The sequence below is a fragment of the Camelus ferus genome, chromosome 8 (genome assembly GCF_009834535.1).
Source record: "Camelus ferus isolate YT-003-E chromosome 8, BCGSAC_Cfer_1.0, whole genome shotgun sequence".
Lineage (NCBI taxonomy): Eukaryota > Metazoa > Chordata > Mammalia > Artiodactyla > Camelidae > Camelus > Camelus ferus.
Window position 1 is genome coordinate 65,915,005 of NC_045703.1, and position 22,703 is coordinate 65,937,707.

Genomic DNA, 22,703 nt, shown 5'->3' on the forward strand with positions numbered 1-22,703 from the left:
GGACCCCCTGGTAGTAGCTGGATGGGGTTGTACCAGGCAGAAACGGAGCGACATCCCAGACAGATCCCAGCTGGACACAAAGGTGTCAAGATTAGAAAGTAATCAGGGTTATTCGGCAGCCGCAGCTGCCATTTGTTGACGGCTGACAAGGCAGGCGCCCGGCTGAGGACTGTGCATAGATTCTTTGAGGTATTGTCCCTGTGGGTCTGAGGTAGTTGTTTTTAATGTCTTTTTACAGATGAGGGTAATGAGCCTTAGGTCAAGTAACGTGCCCAAGACCCTTCTGCTTGTCAGTGGCAAAACAGGGATTCAGAACCATATCTGTCAGCCTCTAAGCCCTGTTTTTCTTCTCTGCTGGGGACACTGCATGTAAACAAGTGTTCCTGGAGCACAGATGTACGTACGCCAGTAGGAGACAGGCTAAGAAAACCGGCTCGTAGAGCCAAATTAGATAGGACCTGTGGGCCAGGCTACAGACTGGGATTTCATTTGGGAAGCAGTGGATTCATTTAAGAGTTTAGCCGGGTTTCACTGTTGATCCTGTTGTAAGGAGGTGACATGGTGAGACCTGCACGTCAAGGAAATAATCTTGCAGAGGTGTACCGGATGAACTGGTGCGGCTGGAGTGTAGGAGCCTGACTTCAGGTCATAGCAATAGGAGTAGAGAGAAGAACGGTGCAGGAGGCTCCTGAGAGTCAGGCCGGGAGGACTTGGTGGCTGATTAGATACTGTTGGTGAGAAATAGTCAAGGGTCCTTGGGGTTTTTGGCCTTTGCACCTGAGAGAATGGTGCAAATGGATTTATTAAAGCATGAAAGTCAGGAAGAAGAGCTTCTCTGGAAGATTAAATGAGTTTATTTTTTTTGATGTTGAATTTAAAGACTCATAAATAATCAACCCTGCCCTGTGAGCTTTGCATCAGTTTAGAAGTAGAGGTGCAGAGCTAGAAATGATGCCTGGAGACCGGCCAGCTCTCTGGACGTCTGTGAGAGTAAGCGTGTGAAGAGAGGTGCTAGGAAGGCCAAGGAGACTCGAGGAGGAAGGAGAGATGCACCTGTTCCACCAGGTGGGAGGGAGGGGGAACCATGGCAAAAGAGATCAAGGAAGGAGAGCAAGGGATGACCAAGAAGATGGCTGTTTCTTAATATTGATAGTATTTTTAGACCTATTTTATGTCTTAGATTTAAAAAAAAAAAGTTACCGGTTAGAAAAAGTATATGTAGTTTTAGATACTATGCAAAGTGTATATAAGTAAATAGGTTCTATTTTTAATCCATTAAGAGATAAAAGATTCTTTTATCTACCATTGAATTTTCTTTTTTTAATGAAAATGTATCTTCATTTCTTGGTAAAATAGTATTGTCTTTAAGTTGCTGTTGTGGTCAAAAATGAACAAAGTTGTGGCTTAAAATGACTTAAAAAGAATGTGTTATCTAGATTCAGGAAATTATTAACTAATGAGGGTATGATCTATGAATTTAAGACAACCCTTGCTATTTTAAGGGGGAAAAGTAGGACTTTCCTGAGGTAACATTGAAAAATGGAAATCTTGGGATAGCGTACTTATTTAGTTTATTAATACAACTTGCCCGGAAGAGCTGAGGAACCATGGATCTGTTTTTCCTAAATAACCATGGATCGGGACCCCTCCTGTCCGCTGGCCGGTTCTGCTGCCCTGGGCTCACCCGAGGGTCTGCAGTCACCCAGCGCGGGGCCGGGGCAGAGCTGTCCAGCACGGCCTCTCTGTCTGGGTTCTGCTGGGGGCTGGCCGGCTTCGGATGGGGCAGCAGGGAGACTAGGCCTTGTCTCTGTCATCAGCTGGTAACCCACATTTATTCTCACAGCAGCTCTTTTGGGAAAAAGAGTGAGCGGAAGCCTCACTGGAAGCGTCCTGAGGCCAGGCTCTCAGCTCAGCCATGTCATCCTCACCACAGCCTGTTGGCCAGAGAGGTCACGAGCGCAGCACAGAGTCTTGAAGCGGGCGTGTGCACTCTACCTTTGACAATCAGAGCTGCAGACCATTTTTGTAATCTGCCGCAGACCAGTAAATAGAAAGGAATTGCAAAATGATGGCGTTCTATTAATAGACTTTATCAATCTTTGATCAATTAGTTGATTTTTCTTATTTTTAGATTATATCAGTTTCTGACATAAAGAGAGGGCTTAAGAATTTAAATTTTTGAACAGTGTTAGTTCTGTAGGAATGAAAAGGTTAATGTTCATTACTTTCTTATGCATAACAATGCCCAGAGCAAAATTTCTGCAGGAAATTCCAACTATAATCTTTTTTGTTCTTTACCTTTTTAAGGATGTTGGAGGAGGGTGGCTGGAAGGAAGAAACAGCAAAGGAGAACGAGGGCTTGTTCCCACAGACTATGTAGAGGTAAGAACTTACTGTCATTTATTAATTAAACCTGGTCTTGGTCAAACATCTTTTGATGAATTATCAGCTTAAAGGACAAGACTGGAAGATAACTTTATCTTTACTGAAAAAGTTCCATTGTGAAAGTAATACATGCTGATTATATAAAATGTGGAAAATACATTAAAGTACAAGTAAGGGGAAGTATTACCTACAGACTTAAGTTCCAAAGAGTGACTCCAAATATTTAGATTAAGTTTCTTCCAAGGTTAGCGACTTTTAATTATTTTAAATAAAACTCCTTATTTTTCCTTTGCTAATATCGTATAATAACTGCTGCTTACAGTATTGTTTATTGTAGAATTGGTTCACAAAGTTTAAGTTTTTTAAAGTAGCTTTCTTCTCCCTGTACTAATTTAGGAGATATCTCTCAGTTCCTTCTCTGGTCCCCAAAGTCAGAGGGGTCTCGGATGAGCTGCTGTGAGCTGTTGTCTGGTTTAAGCTCTGTTGTGATAGATGCCAAGGATAGTGTCACAGGCCCTGAAGGAGCTGTCCCTGCCAGGGACACACCCACACAGCTGTCAGACTCTCTCCTGAGCCAACCTCCTAGCGCCCCCTGCTGGGTGTCTGTAGATCACTCAAAACTGAGTCCTGGGTAGTTGGTGAGCGTCCCTCTCACCCCAGGTGACAGAAAGAAACTAGGGTTGCCTGGTTCCCTGTGAGTGAAAGTGGAGCGAGATCAAGAATAAAGGTGCCTTCAGCCCCCCTTCCGTGGCTAGGAATAGTGCCTGGGCGGATGTGTACAGGTGCTGCCTGCAGAATGGGAAGCCGTCAGTCTTGTGCCTGACAGAGTTAGGGGGGAGTTTTGAACCCTCTCAAGAATCTGATGAAATCTCAGAAGTACATGTATGTGCAGGCACCACAGCCTTGCCAGACAGTTTACTTCTGTGCACTGTGCATTAAGGATCCTAAAAACTGACAACAATAAAAAAAAAATGAGAATTTAAGTTGATTCAGGCATTCGTTGCATTTTCCAGAATTCTGCATACTTGTGGAGAGGAATCATTATGACGGATGTGCTTGGGCTTGCTTACCTTTTAAGAGCTGAAACCCCTTTTCCATAATAGACGACAATTCTTGCTTGCTCTCAGGGACTCTAACTCCGAAATGACTCTAATCTGTGAAAAATCACTGTGGTTCTTTCTAATGTTCAGATTTTGCCCAATGATGGGAAAGATCAGTTTTCTTGTGGAAATTCAGTGGCTGACCAAGCCTTCCTCGACTCCCTCTCAGCGAGTACAGCTCAAGCCAATTCATCAGCTGCCAACAGTAGTAACCAGGTAAGTCTTTGCACCTCACCCTGCTGGGTACGGCTGGCTTCACTGAGAGCAAAGCGCATTTGTGAAAGCCTGAGCTGCATCATCGCCGTTGCCATTCCCTGAAAGCGTGAACAAAATAGCTGATCGATGTTTGTGTGGCGTTCCTTGCTAGGTTTTAACAAAGAACTTGCCTATTAAACCTGCTGAAGACTGTTTTTAGAGTTGATTGTAAAAGACAAGGCCAGGTGTTCATTGAGAGTTGCTTTTAGAAGTCTGGCATGATATGAACACAGACCCCATAAGTTGGAAATAGCTTCTCAAGTGAGGGTGTGGAAAGCAAAGGGTCCTCTGCTGAGGGGCAGCGGTCAGTGTCAGAGCTCTGGCTGGACCAGGGCACGGTTTCTGCGGCCTTACGTGTTACTTGTGCTCTCAGCTCGAGCCCCCTCTCCTGCAGGTGCAGTGCCTGGAGAAGTGGCTGCAAATCCAGCGGTCAGTACTGTTACTGTGCTGCTTCTAGCGGGACAATTTGAGAAAAATATATTGAAATTTTACATTAACTTTAATGAATTTGACCAGTTTAGTTGACTCTGCCTAGTTTAGTTATTGCTAAACGAGTATCTAGAGCAAGTGTCAACAACAAAATTCAGAAGATGGATATGAAAATGTTATTGCTTCCTGCATCTTTAGAAATGAATAGGCTTTAGGGGATGTTATTTCTCAATATTTTTAACTACATAAAAGGTTTTAAATTATGTGGAGCCTAATAATCATATCACTTATAATTATTTGCTTACAGGATATTTATATCTTAACCTTTTACGAGACTTGGCAAAGTATTATTACCATGCGTTAACTGCAGATTTTATACCTTTTAAAATAGCTTTTGTGAACATCCTGAATTACAAATTAGTCTGGCCCAGATATTTAAAATTCAGAGGCAAAGTTTTCACCACAGTTGAGCATCGTCCTATATTTTGTTAACGTATAATGCCTGAGAACACTGGTTGGTTAAAGTTCACTCGAGATAAAATGTGAAGAAATAGTAGTTAAACCTTACTTGGCGTTTTGCCAGGTGACTCTCAGCCTGAGCACTGTTAACATTTGGGGCCTGATTCCTCCTCCCTGTGATGATTATCAGCATCTCTGGCCAGTTACACCCCTCTGGGGGGCAGTCATCAAAATTGTCTCCAGACATTGCCAAGCGGGCAAAGTCAACCCAGCTGAGATTCACTGAGTTATACAAAACATCAGTAAGAGGGTTTGAATTAAGTAAAAGACAACATTTCAATAAAGGGGAACTAAACTGAGATGATCATAGAATAAGTGAAGGAAACAAAAGATGGAAATATTCATCTTATTTTAACTCAGCAACCTGTTTCAACCATTATCTCAGGATAGACTGAAGCACTTTAGTTCATATGCAGATTGAAAATCAGGCTTAAATCTTGTTTGGTCATGAAGAAAATTCCTCGGTATTTAAAGGTAGTAATATAAACTGGTCAGCATGAGTCTAAATAGTTTTCTTCCAGGTTATTTAGAAGAAAATATAACTGGCTTTTTGAAGTTGGATTTAACTATTCCAGTCGGACATTAAATCTAGTCAGATCCTTTGAAAACAAAGAAAGAATGAAGTGAAACTAGGAGTAACAAAAGGCAGAAACATGACCATAGTAATTTTGAGCCTTTGAATTTAATTTAAATCAAGTAAAAATATTTTCAGTAGCCATCTATGCTATCAGTTATCCAAGATACGAGAACAATTTAAATGGGCAAAAATTGGCACTTTTCTTAGATACTATGAAAGATGTCATGAACAGGAAACCAGATAACCATTATTAATCAGTAGCTTTTAAAAATATTGCTAACAGGTTTGCCCACTCTTTGATTCTCTGAGTGCCAGTAAGGAAGTGCTGTCTTTGTGAACAACAAGGATGTGTCTCTTGGGATTTTCTAGTTATTCTGGCGTTGTGTTCTCTCCCAGAGGACTGTTTTATTTGGAGGGCGAGTATGTTGGAGGAGCCCGGCCTCTCGCAGGGCGCACCACCCCCAGCTTGGTACCCGCAGACTATCCCCCCCAGCACTGGTTTCGTCTTCTCAACACCCCTTGTGTGAAGTTTGGCTTTCTTCCCACACAGGCAGGGTAAAGCCCCACATTCATCTGCTCATTATCCAACTTTCTGACTGTTGTATCTTTCTTTTAAATCATATCTTCTTAGAAAGATCTCCCTAAAAGGTTATATGTCCATCTGCAGATTTTCTTGAATAACTTATTTTGAGCCTGCTATTTTTTAATTTATCTGAGCCTTCCTTGACTTTGTATTTTTAAGCTATACTGCATTTCAGAGTTCATACATTTACAACTTAATGTGTAAAATAGCACTTCCTTTTATTTTTCTTGAAACTCCTAATTTCAGGTTGCTTGGGGTACCTTCTGGTTCTAGCTTCTTACTGAGCAGGCACAGAGGTGAGTGCAGGAACCATTAGCGGCAGATGATGCTGATGCACTCATCCCCACAAACCGTTCAGTCTTTTTCTTCCTTAACTAGTATGTGAGGGAACCCTGTATCTGTAAAATATAGTGCAGGCACTTGGCTATGGTATAGACTGGAATTGTAATGTTAGAGAAATATAATGCATTATTCTTTAAATGTGTTGGAACAATTTAATTTGGAAAACGATAAAGCTTTTTTTTAAGTGCTTGGAGAAAATACAGACATTTTAAAATAACTTGGAATATAGAAGGCCTTTCTAAGCACAACAGAATTTCTAGCAGCCATTAAGAAAAGAATTGATACATTTAAGTCAAAAAGTAATATTAGACTAGGAAAGTTAATTTCTAACATGCCAGAGATATCAGCTAATTCTGTTAACCTGCAAAGAACTCTTATAAATCTATAGGAAAAGATAAACAACTCAGGAGAAGAAATGGACAAAGGATGTGAACAGATTTTCATTGGAAAAGAAGTACAAACAGCCAGTAAACATATGAAAGTGCTCATTTTAAAATTCTTCTATCAAATTAGCAGAGAATTAAAATGTTTTAATACCTAGTGTGAGGAAAGGCGTGTTCAAATAGGCATTCTGGTATGAAGCTGGTAAAGGATAAATTGATGAAGCTTTTTGGAGGATAGTTTGATAATATATATTAACATTTAAAGTGCATATACTCTAACCCAGCCCTTCTGAGTTTATCTTACAGCTCTACTCTCAGAACATGGCCATCTGGGCAGGAGAAGAGGTTTCCTGCAGCTCTGCTGTGACGGCAAAGCCTGGAATGTGCATGTCATCAGTGGGGGGCTGGCCAGACAGACGACAGGGCAGAATGAGGGTAGCTGTAGTGGGGAGGGTGTAGCTCAGTGGAAGAGCGTGTGCTTAGCATGTATGAGGTCCTGGGTTCAATCCCCAGTGCCTCCATTAAACAAACAAACTTAAATACTCCTTCCCCCAAAAAGAGTGAGGGTAGCTTTAGATGTACAGATAAGGATGAATGGGCTTTTTAAAAGTCGTATCAGTATGTGTAATGTTATCGTTCTTGTATTTAAATATATACACATCACAGAGGAAAATTGGGTAGAAGACTTACTGAAGGATAACCAAGAAATGAATCAGATTCTTACTGTTTTCTTCTTCTATTACAGATTTTAAGTTGGATTAGGACTGCTATTGCAGTACCTTTAGATATGAAGAATAGTTTTTAGTGGTTAATATTGGTTTCATTATTAGTCAAGTCATTTTTCTGGTATTTTACAGTTCAAGAGCATTTCCTATTAGTGGCTGTGCCACTAGAATGAATTAACCAGCTGATGGGAGTGAACCTCAGATGTCATTACAAGATATATGTTCACAGTTGTCCTTGTCTTATTTTTCACCCAGTGTTTAAATTATATCATTGCCTTGATTCTAAAAATGTTCTCAGTATGTCTTTAAAAAAAACTCTTAGATCACTGACTCTGTAGAACGTACTTTTGAGAAATTAGTGAGAAGTTTTTGTTTGTACTTTTTAAAGAACAATGGGGACTAAACATTAATTGAAAGTCATATAAACCTAGATGTTTTATCTGAGGTTTTTGACTTGAGGGATTTATTTTTCTTTTTTAAGCACTAGAAAGATATACATACTTGGAATAAACTGCTTCTCCTTTTGTTAAAATTCTTGCTGCTTTTTTATCATACTGTATCCCAGTTCCCCGAATGTGTCTGTTTTTCTGTTTCACATTTCTCATCCATCCTTCCTCCTGGCCAGGGCTGGTTGGTGTGGTGGGAAGCATGGTACAGGGCTTGGCGTCAGAGCTCAGTTTGAGTCTGGCTTCCCTAGGCAGAAGTCATGGCTTTGGGTTAATACCTGCTTCCTGAATTGCTGGAGGACTAGGCCACTTGTATAAAGTGGCATCGGACACATGGAAGACATTTAACAAATACTTCCTTCTTTTCTCACCTCTTCCCTCCGAGGAACGATCCCGATTTTGTTCCTCTGACCTTTTTTGTTCCAACCTCTCTCCTTCTTCTGCCCTCTCTAACCACGCAGACGATTCCCTTATAAACATCTCTCCAGCCTTGAATTTTCTCTTCGGTTTGCTCAATGTCCAGCTTTTTGTTGAACATCTCTGCCTACCTCTCTGTATCTCGGACTCCACATGAACAGAATCACTTATTAATTCCCCACAAAACTAGTTTCTCTTCCTGACTTTCCCATTTCTGTTTCTCTGAAATGTTGCTTATTTCTGTGCTCTCTTTTTCATTGCACATTAAAACCCTAAGGTTCATTGTGAGCCATTGTTATGGACCGGAGTGGTCTGCACCCTGGAGATGTGCAAAGCAGAAAAACATTTGATTTCAATCCCAGACCTTGCCTGGGTTTAAATCCCCAAATCTCATACTTTCTTTTTGACTCAGGGTGAGGTACCCAGCTTCCTCATCTGTAAGACCTCACAGAATTGTTGGAAAGAGTGAATGGAAAAATGGCTCTAGTGTTTAAAACAGTTGGTACTTAGTAGGGGTTTAATAATTGTTCATTATAGTTACCTTATACACCACTGCCTCTAAAATAAGACATTATAAACTTTAGGGACTCCCGCATTGCTTCCTGAAACAGGTAACCTTTTCTGCATGTCAGGAGAAAGAGCTGTTGGGGAGACAGTCGCTGTCCTCTCAGTCTGAATATCAAGCAGACACTGAACAGCGCGTGGTAGGGAAATTGTGTAAGAAATTCCTCTGAACTTGAGATGGGAATAGATACCTTTCCAGTCTCAGTTATATGTCTGTGATTCCTTAACATGGCCCCATCCTTACCTTATCCTTGTACTTTTGTATTAAATCCCAGCCAAACTGGCTCTTCTCCAAGTAGACCTTTCTTTGTGTCTTGTGCCGTCTTTTCCAAGAATGATAAAATGACGGCCTCTGCCCACCCCTCCAGCCAGGTTCAGCTCAAATATCATGTCCTTCATGAAGCGTTTTTTGTTTTTTCCTTTTCTTCGTCTCAATTCTGTTAGTACCATTTATGACTCTAGTCACAAGTTATATTATTTGTAAACTTGTAAGCTTGGTGAGAAGCAGAGATTTTGTCTTACTTTTTCTATTCCCATAATCAGTAGGAGATTTTGCGCCATAGTATTCTGCATATGTTGGAATAATTTTTTTGTTGTTCAATCATAAATACGTGAAAAAGTACTTTGAATGGAAAATGTTATTTACAGATTTCGTCCTGAATCTCTGTCTAAAGGAGATTTGTGTTCTCAGCTTTGGCTGTAGGACTGACTAGGAATTATTGAAGCCCTCCACTCTACCATCTGCTGGGTCACCCAGTTAAAAATAGGCAAATTCTCTTACAGAAAATCCTCTGGGATTGTTAATTATTTCTAACAGTTTGGATATTAAACGCCCAAAGTTAAGTGGGTACTTAAGGATATAACATCTTTTTATTATGTAGAAATTTTCAGTGTAATGGTGTTTTGTTATGACGGAATTTTTATTCATTAAGGAATGAGAAAGGTACTAGTAATTTTATGTTGAAACTACATTTTGCTTTCTCATTTCTCAAAAAAAGTCCATTTGTAGGCCATTTTAAGACCATTTTATAGCCCATTTAAAAACAGATCAGCAGGAGAAAACTTCACAAAGACTTACTACTTCATTATCTCAAGGTAAGGCCTGTCGCACGGTGGACTTTCCTCTTTACACAATCCTCAGCGCAGCGGTTCTGTTTCCCCACCCCTCCCCAGCCCCACAGGAATCCCTTTTACTGGGTTGCAGGGCTTTTTAAGGGAGGTTGTGCACATCTGTTCAGACGATTTGTTGACTTTTTCCCCAGAGCCGCATTAGGCAGTGCCAGCCTTCCGTGCCTTGTTGATCACAGACGCCTTCCTTATGTCAGACAGCTCTTTGCATCTGAGACCCATTCAGAAATACACACTGCTGAATTTTATTGTTTAGGTTGTTTTGCTGTTTGGTTTCATCTAACAAGAGAGAAATGACAAAGGCAAAAGGTGGTTTTGTTTTGTTTTTAACCTTAAAACTGCTGTGGTGAGGGGCTGGTCAGCGTGTTGCACCACAACCGTCACAGAGGACTGTCCGTAAAAGCCCGTTTCACGTGGACGTTTATTACGCAGTCCATCTGGAGGCAGGTGGCCTTGCTCCTTGTAGCACCATCCCGTCTGGCACATAAAGCTACCTGTCTTAAGACTTTGTGCGAAAAAAATAAGTAAATCCTCTTAGCAAATATTTTCTATTTTTTAAGGCAAATTTTTTAAGGCAAATCCCTTTAACTTTCACTATTTAAAAAATAAATACCTGGAATTGACATCTGTAGCTTCAGAATGTGAGTTAATAAAGGACCTGCTAAGCCATTTAAACTTTTTTGGGGGGTAACTTCCAGTCAGTAGTAGTGATGTGATTGGCTACAAATGGACTTTAAAAAGAGTGTACGGGTTTTATATTTCTGTTAGTGGTTTTTTTGAAGTAAGTAGAAGTTCATCTATAGAATTAGGTGATGTCCTTTGGGCAGAAGATATATAAGAACAAAATAGGAAATTTTGCAAATTCTTCTGTGTTTTGGGCTGAAATGGTTAGGCTTTTTATATGAGAGAATTTTATACCTTCCATAGGCCTTTTTGAAAAAAAGACCTTAACCTTTGTCAGAAGCTGATTAAAATGTTCATGGGTTATAGAAATCACAGTATTTGCTCTCTGTTCCCATGTCCTAACATAATTGGTATGTTGGTTATTAGATGTTTGATGAGTGAGAAATGTCCAGATAAAGACTTCGGATATGTAGGTCATGCAGGTGAGTTGCAACAAACAAACAAAAACATAATTGCCTCAGTCTTCACAAAACAAGTAGCTTTCCATTCATTTTTGTTCTATACCACTGGACAAAGTCTTTTTTTTTTTCTTTGATTTATTTGTTTTAGGATCTTTCTCCCCTTAATGGGGACACTGGGGATTGGACCCAGGACCTCACGCACGCACGCGCTCTACCACTGAGCTGTGCCCCCGCCCCACTGGTCAAAGTCTTGCCCTGAAGTCCTTTCTTCCTTCTTTCCTTCCGAGCGAGCGGGAGAGCATATATTAGGGTGTGGTAGTGTGACAGGCAGCATAACAAGCAGAACGTATATGTGTGTGACTGAGGCACAGCAGGAATGTCTCTATATGGCAATAAGGTAGGCCCTCAAATGCTTCCAGATCCTTTCCCCCAAGATGACAATATACAAGGCACTGCACCCATGATTAGCGACCCTTCTTACCTGGTAGACGTATCAAACTGAATGATCTGTATTGACCTATATTGAACTTTGGGCATCCTCTGTAAGGAGCCAGGTGGCCAGAGGGAGCTGTACCCACTGATCAGTATCTTTTGAACCTCCATATTTTCTTTGTACTTCAGTTGGCTGGTTTGGTAGTAAGCCAAACAGAAAGCAACCTTAATGAAATGTAGGTTATCTTTTTCATTAATTCTCAAACCTCGATCACCCTTGAAGTCTGACCTAGTGCAAGCAGACACCTGTTGCCCGTCTTCTCCCAGCCTCATAATCCGTGCAGGGAAAGTTGTTCTTCTTAGACCATGCTTTGAAGAACAACTGGGAAACCAGTGAACTGAGTTGACTTCACCATTGTTATCCAGACAGGCCCTTGCCCAGGTCTTACTGCATTTTCATTGATGCCAGTGTCAGAAGTAAGAATTTGATTCTTACTCTTCCTTGTCTCTCAAGGATGTCATATCCGAAGCAGAGTACAGTAAAGTAGCAAAATATAACAAAACCAGACCTGTCATTTTTGTGGTCAGCAGTTACAGACTAGTGGGGTTTTTTTCTTTAGAAAGAATGTTTTAAAATAAACTTCTGTTGTTACAGAAGCAGTACATACATACTGTAGAGAATTAGAAAGTCAGACTGGCAAAGAGACGAGCATCAGATTCCCACCATCCACTGCTGTTTACACCTTGGTGCGTGTCTCATTTCCTCTATGTGAACGTGGGTAAACACATGCATGCCTGTGAGACATGCGTGAGAATATTTACTCTTTGTAACCTTTTAAAAATGGATGATCCTTTCTTTTCCTTCTCAGTAAGTTTTCATCTCACATAATCACCAGACCAGTTTTAATTTTCTCAGCTGACCCCAGAATGTCCTTTACAGCTTGTTTATGAAATGGTGTCCAATCTAAGGACCAAGCTTTGCATCTGCTGGTGTCCCTTAGTCCTTGTCAGTCTTTTTTTTTTTTTTTTTTTTAGCACAGTTGCTGCTTTTTAAATTCTGACTCACCAGTTGTCCTATAGAACTCCTATCTCCTAGACTTGTCTGGTTGGTCCTTTTGGTAAGTTTAAGTTGTTCCTCTATCCTCTGTATTCCTTGTAAATTGGAAGTTGTACCTAAAGGCTCAAAGGATTCAAATTGAACATTTTGGGAAAGAATAGGTGATATTGTATATTCATGCTACGTCACCTCAGAAGGCATAATATCTGGTCACCCCACCATTAATGATCAGAATGACCTTGTGTCAAGTTAATGACTGTCTTGTGCCTCCATTGTCAAGTTATGTTTTCTCCTTATGACCAGAAGATTATCTGTCTTAATTTAGTGCTATTAACCATACGATGGTTTGCTACCAGATGATAATCCTTGCCTGAATCAGTAATGTTATTCCTTCCACGCTGACTGAGTTGGCTTTCTTCTGTGTAAAGTAGCACTTCCCTTCATTACCTGGAGCTACTTAGCTGCCTTGAAAAACAGTTTCTATTGGAATTCAGTATAGATGCCTAATTCTTTCCCTTTAATTGCCAGTTTTCAGAGTAGGAAGTTATTTTAATAGCCACTGCAAACAGTGACAAATGAATTTTCCTCTCTCTCTCTCTCTCTCTCTCTCTCTTTTAAGCATTATCATAGACCCATGGACTGACAGTGATGCAATGTGTTTCAGTCCACTAGAGTGGTTGTTTTTTCCTTTATGCTTATTAAATTTGACACTTCATGGAAGCCCATTCAAGTGTTTCTTCTGTCTCATCAATATTTGAAAGCTTTCCTGCTCTTAAGTATTGCTGATTCTGTCATCTGTGTCATTACTGGGTCAGCTTCAACTGATGTATTTTTGTCTTGTTGTGGGTCGTGTTTTCCTGCTGCTTTTCATGCCTGATGATTTTTTGTTGGATGCCAGGTACTGTGATTTTCCCGTTATGTGCTGGATATTTTTGTATTCCCATAAATATTTTTGAGTTCTGTTCTGGCATGTAGTTAAGTTACTTAGAAACAGTTTAATTCTTTATCAGTTTAAGCTTTTTAAAGTGGGGCCAGAGCAATGTTCAACCTAGGGCTATTTTTCGCTTATCTATTTAGTGCTGTACCTGATACCACCCCTGTGAATGAGGTCTTCCATTCTGGCTGGTAAGAACCGCCCCACCTGGGGGACTGATCCTTCATCCTTTCATATGGTAGCTTCCTCAGTGCAGACGCTGATCAGTGCTCAGCCTAAGTCCTGGGTCCCCCGGAGCTCTCCGTGCAGCTCTCTCCTCAGTACTCCCTGCCTCAGGCCCCCAGCTCTGTCTTCTCAATTCACAGACACTGTGGTCTGTGTGGTTCCCCGTCCCTGACCTGTGGCTTGGAAAGTCTTTCCGGGCTGGGGTCAGGTCCTTTATTGCCTGATCTCCAGTGATTTGAAAGCAATTTCATACCTTTTTTGTTTTTGTTTTTGTTTTTTTTTAGTTTTAAATGGAAATGTAAATTGGCTGCCTGATACTCCATCTTGTTTGTCTACTTTGTGTATCAGTTGATTTCCAAAATCAAATTTGTTATGTCTACAAAATGGAAGTAATACCACCACTTACTTCGCAAGAGGGTTATACTCGAAAAGTGCATCCTCCTAACGCTGTGTAAATGTGGATAGTAATGCCTTCTCTACTAGATAGCTGTGGAGCTGGGATTCGAAGCCTGGAAATCTGGCTCCAGGGTTGTCCTCTCAACAGCGGTGCTGGTTTGGCCATTGACTCGCTCCATGGGGGTGTCAGTTATCTGTTCTCACGTCGGTGCCGCACACCGAGCCAGTCAGCGGCTCGGGAGCACCCACTGGGCTGGCGGGCTCTTCTGTGCTCTCAGCTGGGCTTGGTAGGTCCTCCTTGGCTCTGTGGTTCCTTTGTATCGTCCAGGCACTTTGCTCATCTCACGTGTTTGATGGCTTTGAAAGCACTGGTTCAACATCCTAACAGTTTTTAAAGGTTGGCTGTGTTTTTCCTCTGGAGTGTTTTTCATCGATTGTATGACTTGCATGATATTTGCTCCATTCCTTTTGTGCTGTTTATAATTGTTTTTAGTGCTTCAGTGATACTGTGTTGTGACAACAACAGCCTTTAGAGTACATACTAACGCATTGAAGAGAAGCCACTATACGCAATAGGGACTTTGCTTTTGCATGTAATGTCTGTGCATGAGTGGCATGCTGGAACTTTCTGGCGAACTTAGCCCGGATATGCATTTGCTGTTTTTAGCTTTGGTGTTCTCTTTTTCCTCTTCATTTACTGAGCACCTTTTTTTATTTCAAGGTGGATATTTTGGCTCAGATTGGTTGTATTGAGAGTCTCAGCCAATCACCACCTTCTTCATCTTCTCCTTCTCCTTCTTCTTCCATAAATAAGGTAAAATTCAAACCTGGATGCAGGAGGAAATAAACACTTAAACTCCCTAGAAGTAATCCTTTTTTCCCCAAGTGAGGTGATTGTTTCAGGTAAGCTGTTTTACTAAAGCTCTTCTTGGGGACATGGCAGCGCAAAATGTGGACCATACACGAATTGGAAGGGTAACGGAGATTTACACCTTGAAGGCCTTTTAGCTGAGACTTTCAGTGAAACTTGATTGATAGATTTATTCCATGGACAGCAAGGTCCAACGAAGAGTTTTTAATCATGCAGGTGACAGAGCCCAGATGGGATTGGTGCCGTACAGGGTGGGGAAAGGAGAGAATGGTGACGTTGCTCAGTAGAAAGAAGAGAGGAGGGAGAGCTGTAGAAGAGGATAGGAGAGGTACCTCAGAGTTTGAAACCTTAGTGCAGGAGCAGAATGCATTATTGTGCAACCAAATGTCTGCAGATGAGGGACAAAAGGGGTTATTGAAATTGAGAGCAAAGAAGTCAGGGGCCAAAGAGTCATTAAACCAGATCGTTGTAGCCCAGTTTGTTGTAGTAGGGGTTAGGCTTTGAAGAAAAGATCTCAGCATTTAGCACACAGAGGATGTGCCGAGAATCCCAAGAATTTAGAGTTGCTTTTGAATTTTATGGCAAAACGTTTCTGTCTTCCTCTTTCTTTTATGTATCTGAACTAAACAGACCTTTGGCTAAAATAGAAAATATCTTAAGTGTTTATAATCACCTGTTTAATCAGAAGTTTCCCTATTAATGTGACCTGGCATTGAACCATTTGGAAATATAACTGATCATTTCCTCTAAAGCATAAACTGATGGGGACTTACCAGTCCTCGTTCTTTTCTTTACATTCTAGATGAGCCCTCATGTAGTAAAATAACCTCTGCTGAACACGTACCATGTGCCAGATACTATGTTACGTGCTTTATATGCATTATGTCATTTAATCCTTACAAAACTTCTAGGAGCAAGTTAATGTTATGATACCCATTCTGTAAGTGTGGAAACTAAGAGAGGTGGAGGGAATTGCCCAAGCTCATACGGCTAGTAAGATAAAGCTGGGATTCAGACCCAGGTGGACAGCTCTAGAGCTTAAGTTCTTAACCGCTGCACCCATGTGAAATTTACTTGAGTCAAATTCCCACAGTTTCACAAGTGGATTTAAAATTCAACCAGCGGACCAGTGTTCTTATCCTTGCCCCCTTTTAACCCATGTTACGCATTTGTAAGATGCACCTTTCCTGTGGTTATCATCTCGGGAATACCTATCCCCGCCCACGCCATCATGGCCATTCTGACTCCGTTCTCTGTCTTTCTGCTCTACAGTCAGAGACAAGCCAGTCTCCTTTCGGTGGAGACATTAAAATAAGTCACATGATGTAAAGCCAATGTAAATGCATTTCTTTGCCTTATGAGGATAGGATAACTTTAAAATTTAGAGTGCCAAATCAGCAAATATGTTGAATACATTGCTTTGGGCCTTAAGGAGCATTTACTTTAGTTGGACTGGGAGTTAGGGGGAAAGTCAGATAATTGGCCAGTTCTAGTGCCAGACAGATTAAAATGCATTTATACTAGAGATCCAGACAAACATGCTTTGGGACTGTTTTAATTTAACAAATACTTAATTTACAAATCACTAGGTGCAGGCCCCACGTTCATAGACGGTAGGACATCACCACTGGTGACCCTGATGGGCACAGATCTTCTCTTGTCCCTTGCATGTATCCTCCCACAATTCAGAAGACAGAATATTTGTAGCATAAGTTTTGTTGGTTGAATTTTCCAACATTTGCCAAAACTTTGAGCATAGAAAAGTTAAATGAACTTCATAATGAATGATTGTATACTTGCCTCTTAGATTTTACCATTAACATTTTACTGTTCTTGCTTTATCACACACATGTCCATCTGTCTGACCATCGATACCTGTCAGTATCCTCCAACTTGTCTATAGTGCACTGCTGCGCTGCTGATAACTTGGAAGGCTTTGTTCTCTTAAGAGGATGGTAGTGCTGAAAATCACTTATTCTGCAGTTGACCACAGTGAGGTATTTTCCTAGAAAAGGCTCAAGTCTGTATACATGAGGAAAATCGGATTTCCATCTTTGTGAAATAATGGTAATGGTACAAAGGTCAGATGTCAGCCAAAGAATAATATGTATTTCGTACACATGATCAAGAACATCATATTTGTCTACTTTAAGTAAAAATATTTGAGTCCTTGCCACTTTATTTAAGGCATTTTGAGAATCTTTTGGGGGAAGTGTTTGCCCAGGACTTCCTAGTGGAATGACCAGCTGATATGCAGATAACTCTAACAGAAGACAAACTTTGGAAGAAAGTGGAAGGATGTGACTGCGTGTCCGCCAGCAGGTTGAGGCCAGCGCCCTCAGTGGGTAGGACTGTGACAGAATTTAGGAAGATGAGGAAGGAGATTTTGCATGCAGGGAGAGTCTAGCCTGAGCAAAGGCAGGGATGTAGGGAAGTCTGGGAAACTGCAGGTTGAAGCACAGAGTGAGGGCTACTGGTGAGTAATGAGAGTACGAGGAAGAGTTAGGGTCTTGGTCAATGGATTAAGGAGCTTGGAATCTCTTCTGTTGTCCATTAGGTCTAAATGAATGGTTTTTAATTAATGTGATTGATAGAGTCAGAAGGGGTTTGTTACCAGGAAGGGAGGGAAGAGAAGAGGATGAAGACATGGAAGGAAAGCTGGAAGACAAGAGAGAAGAGGCGTGGATGACCGGATGCCTGCAGTTAAGGGACAGAGGGTTATTGGGAGCAGAAAGCAAAGGAGCCAGAGGCCAAAGTGCGGGAAGGGTGGGTTCAGAGAGACAGACCGTGTTGGGCCGCGTGGCTGATTGTTAGTTATTGATATTAGAGGAGGGGCCTAGAAGTCAGTAAAGGTCACCTGAGAGAGAGCGCGAGTGAAAAAGTCAATGATGGAACCTGGAGAGATTCTTTTCTAGTTGGCTAGATTTTGAAAGATTTATGAGTAGGAGTCAAGTTGAAACAAGGTAGAATGTTCAAGAGAGAAAAAAAAGACAGAAGCAATTACTAGATTTACCAACAAGGATTTCATAAATGAGGTAGAGAGCTAAGATCATACCCATCACCAAATAGTATAGCAATTATTACAAGCAGTTTATAAACAAAGAAACTTCTGAAAGAACTATCATGCCATGTGTTTCTGTCCTGGTAAGTTGTACCTTCTCCTGGGATACTTGCTGTGAGTGGTTCACATCCCGTTTCTTCCTCAGTATTGGTGAAAGCCTTTATCTGAGGTCGCCGGCACGCAGGCGCTGAACTTACCCTCTTCCTAACGTTCTAGTTTATAACCCTTCCATTCCTTTTCCTCAGCAGTTTATAGAAATGCTAGACAGATGAATGTCTGTCCTTATTGTCATCAAACTATCCAAAATTTCTGTACCTTTTGAAGTTTTTATTCTAAAAACAAAACCTCATAGTTTGGAGCACAGAGTATAATATTGCTCAATAAAACTCTCTTCCTTAAAGAAAACTGTGAAAGGAAGGGATTCTCATAAATGAAGTGTGATTATCAGGTCCTCAACACGACCGCCTTCCTTTCCAGTATCCACTGGAGTGGCTTGAGAGTAGCTCCTTGTGAATCATATATTCGAGAAATTCAGTCATAAGGATGAACTGTCTTTCTGCTATTAATAGTTGACTTTGAGCAAAATCACTAGTCACTTTTTTTTCTTAAAGATATAAAAGATGTTAGAATGAAGTCATACTTTCTCATGTAAAATGTATGCTGTTTTTGATGCTTTCAGTAGGTGGCAGGCACTTACCCACCCCATGTGTCAGCTGGTAAAAAGTGAAAAAAAGACCCACCACCATAGCATTCTAAAACACATGAGGCAGTTTGGGTAATTTTCTTGTAAATCTCTCTCTCTTAATCTATCTTTCCATCTTTCTTTCTTTTTTTTCTTTCTTTTTTCTTTTTTACCAACACCAGATTTTTTTCATGTGAGAAAGAGGACTCAAGTAAAGGGGAAAATTTGCTATTCCATGTTCTTGAGTGAACAGATTCAATATTGGATTTTTTTTAAATGCATTATTTGTTTCCCCTGAATTTATCTGTAAATTTAAGGTGATTCAAACGAAAATAAATGCCTTTTTTAAAACTTGTTCTAATGGCATGCTATCTAGTGGGCTCTGCAGTAGCTTGATACTAGTATGAATGCATGAGTAGGATACAGTAGCGAGTCCAGAAGTAGGCCCAAGTCCAGTGTGTGATACTTCACATCAGTGAGGGAAAGATGGATTATTCATTAGATGGTATTAGGGCAACAGACTGACTACAGGAAAACGTTAAATTGGATTCCTTTATTATTTACTGAAGTAAGTGCCATATAGGTTGGAAATTTTAAATTAAAAAATTAAGGAAACAAAAACAAAAACTGTGGTTGCCTCAGGGGTGAGAGGTGGGTTATAGGTCCTCTTACTGAAATTTTTGGAATTGGGTGCCAATTATTACCTGTTCCTACATTTTATTTATAATATTAATAATTAAACTATAAAATTACACTAAGGAATAATGGGAGAAAATATTTCTTAAATTATTTTGGAGAATGGTAACTAACCGGTTTATGCAAGACGAGACCCTTGGCATGTCAGTAGGAGTGTAGAACTATAACTTTATAATCTCTTAGGAAATCAATTTGAAAAAAATATATCAATTCTAGGTGCACACTTTCCTTAGCCCAACAATTTTTCTTCTGGGAATTTCACATAGATCTCTTGGAACCTTGGGAAAAGATGTACAAAGATGGGCCTTGCAGCATCATTCACAGTAGCAAAATACTGAAAACAAGATGCATGAGTATCAGCATATGCTGTTTAAATTATGGGAAATAAATACAGTGGAACTCAATGGAGCAGTGTGAAAGAATGATGTCATCCTAGGAGACATGCTAATGCACCTAGGAGAATATTTCAGGCTATTATATGGAAAAAGAAAAGAGCAGAGCAGAAAGTATAATTTGGGTTCACTTACAGTATGTTTAAAAACAGAAAGGATCTCTGCATGGCATGTTTGAGTAAGTATATGTAAGGTATTAGGAGCTATTATCTCTGAAAGGATGACTGGCATCTTAAGGTGATAGGAATATTTTTTAAATTTCATATTCTTTTATACTATTTGAATTTATTTTACTGAGAACATACTACCTTCTCAAATAAAAATTAGAAATTAAAAATACAACTGACTACTATAAATCAGTTAAAGTGAATAAAACAGATTCTTATCAGCATGTATAATCTCAAAAACATACTGTTAAGTGAAAAAAAGTTTACAAAGAGATACATAGAGTACAGTGTTGTTCAGATCAGTTTTAAAAATAGAAAACGATTGTTACTCATAAATGTGTTACACATTCCATTACACACAACAGGAGTATGAGAACATGCACAGGAATGAAAAAGTAGGAAAAGTAGTTACCTGGGGGGAAGGAAGAGAAAGGGAGTTTCTTTGTTACTGGTTGTAAAGTTCCGAGCAAATGTAGCAAATTCTTAACATCAGTAAAATCCAGCTGCTTTTTGTGCTTTCCTACATGTTTTAAATTTTTTATTTAAATTTTAAGTTATTTTAAAATTCTGTCAATTTTTCAGCAACCCTATTCAATTGTTGTGTGATTCCTGCTGAAATGAGTATTGCCTCCTGGAAGTCACAAATCCTTTCCCTTTTCCCCCTAACAACAGGTCAGCGGTGGCAGTGACCCCTGGTCAGCCTGGAATGCTTCCAAATCTGGAAACTGGGAAAACTCGGATGGCTGGGGCGCCAAACCAGAGGGGGCTGCAGCCCAAAGAAACACCTCCAACAACTGGGACACTGCCTTTGGTCATCCCCAGGCCTACCAAGGACCAGGTGAGGAAGGGGCTCCGCTGGTGAGGGAGCCCACCTTACAGGACATCCGAGTTACTTAGATTTAATCAAAGGAACTGTTCTCAGGCGCTCTGATTCATAGCAAACCTGTTTTTCGATGCAAATGTAGATAGTCCTTAATTATGATATTTAGTCCAATCTCAGTTACCTGCAAGGAGTCACACGTGCAAACGCTTGCAGGGGCCAGGTTCCTAAAGCAAAACCACAGTGCAGTGCTGTGGGGCTGCGGAAGGCGGAGATAGGCAGTCCTGCTCCAGCCAGCAGGTTGATGCCATCTCGGGAGAACTAAGCTAGTGGTCCTGGACCACCACAGTTCCAGAGAGACTGGAAATCTTGATTGTATCTTCCCACTTTAAGATCTTAGCAACCAACACAAAATTTTTTTTAAATCCTGGGCCAAAAAAATGTGCACAGAGATTGAATATCTCCCAGTTTGACCGCTGACTTAGCTGCTCTATCTTTTCCTTAACTACCTGTTTGACTCCTAGGTTATTAATGAAAATACCGAGGCAAAAGAGGAATTTCTAAAAGGAGAAACAATTCAGGAATTTAAAAAGGCTATTTATGTCTGCTCTGAAATTAAATAAAACAATACGAGAGCCTCCCACTGTTTTTGAATGATCCCTGTGTGAGCACATTGTGCCAAGAATTGAATGTGCTAAATGGCAAGAGACTCATCTGCAGGAGCTGTAAAGAGCGCAGGAGCTGTAAAGAGCACAGGTGCTGGTTCCGAGACAGGAGCTGGCTGCTGGCAGGACCAGGAGGCGTGGGCTGGGCAGAAACATCCAGACGAGACTGCTGACATCTGCTTCTGCAGTAACTTGGCATGGCTCCGGGAATCTTGGCCTGGATCCTTCTAATACTGTCTGTTCTCTTTTTTGTTTTGGCATTTGTCTCTCGGCCTCTCGCGGTAGCACTCTTAGAAGGCAGAGGTCCCAGGGCAGTTTCCTGCCTGGTGGTAAAGGGCCGTCAGCAGTGGGAGACAGAGGCCCAGAACAGTGGAAGAGGAGGGAAGGGGGCGGGAAGCTGGCAGCACCTTGTCTGACACAGAGATTGTTGTCAGAATCTCAGACTCCTGATGCTGGTTAATTACTACTTGTCTCTCATTTCTCTTCCACCCCCTCGTCCTTCTCTCACCTGTGTTATTATTAAGGTTAAACAATTTCTTTCCAAAACTCTATCATCCCTTTTGTCCTCCCCAGTCTTCTTGGCTTAAAGGGTCTCTGGTCTGCTTGTTTGCAAGTTTATAAAGCTAAATTTATCGATGTACAAAGGTCTGCCCTACGTACCACAGGGCGTTCTAATAGTCGGCATTTATCTGAGGTGACTCAGACCGACAGCCCTCTTCAGGTTGTTTCTGACTTGTCTTTCACACTGAAAGGCAGAATCTACAGTTCAAGCCTCGAAACCGTCTGGCCGCAGAGCGTGTACTCTTCACATGTTTATTATAATCCTCTACCCCACACCCTTTTCTCCTTTTTTAAAAAATTGATTAACCCAGTTGATAGTTGCAATCAGAAAATTAAGTCCTCTCACTTCTATTTTGTTTTTCTTTACTGACGATCTTGCGTGCCCACCTCCAGCAACAGGTGATGACGACGACTGGGATGAGGACTGGGATGAGCCCAAGTCGTCTGCCGCCTACTTCAAGGACCCAGAGTCAGCCGAAGCGGGGGGCGCTCAGCGAGGAAACAGCCGTGCAGCCTCCTCTTCCATGAAGCTGCCACTTAACAAGTAGGCTTCAGGGACTTGGGGAGCGTGACTGTGTAGAAACAGAAGATCAAAAAGGCTTTTTCTCTTTTGAGTGACTGCAGAGTTTGGGGAGTGATTTGATCATATTTATTTGGCTCTTAGCTTGGAAGCTTATTTAAAAAAATTTTTTTTTCATTTCAAAGTGAAATATTTGTTCCATTTAATCATCTGCCAAATACTGTTTCTACCTTTATCAACTCCTGACATTTTAAGGTTTCTTTGCTGATGTCACAGGGAAGCAAAA

The 22,703-nt window shown here is 40.8% G+C and overlaps 1 protein-coding gene across 2 annotated transcripts in view; it reads left to right on the forward strand.

Annotated features, from left to right (window-relative positions):
• The window catches only part of SNX9 (sorting nexin 9), a 95,179-nt gene that overhangs the window by 39,307 nt on the left and 33,169 nt on the right, over positions 1 to 22,703 (forward strand). Inside the window, exons 3-7 of one of the 2 annotated variants that reach the window (XM_032485251.1) lie at positions 2,308 to 2,382; positions 3,576 to 3,701; positions 14,704 to 14,796; positions 20,524 to 20,689; positions 22,291 to 22,441. In XM_032485251.1, the coding sequence (XP_032341142.1) occupies positions 2,308 to 2,382; positions 3,576 to 3,701; positions 14,704 to 14,796; positions 20,524 to 20,689; positions 22,291 to 22,441 (611 nt within the window). The remainder of the gene's footprint in view (positions 1 to 2,307; positions 2,383 to 3,575; positions 3,702 to 14,703; positions 14,797 to 20,523; positions 20,690 to 22,290; positions 22,442 to 22,703) is intronic. The other variant, XM_032485252.1, reaches the window with a different exon arrangement.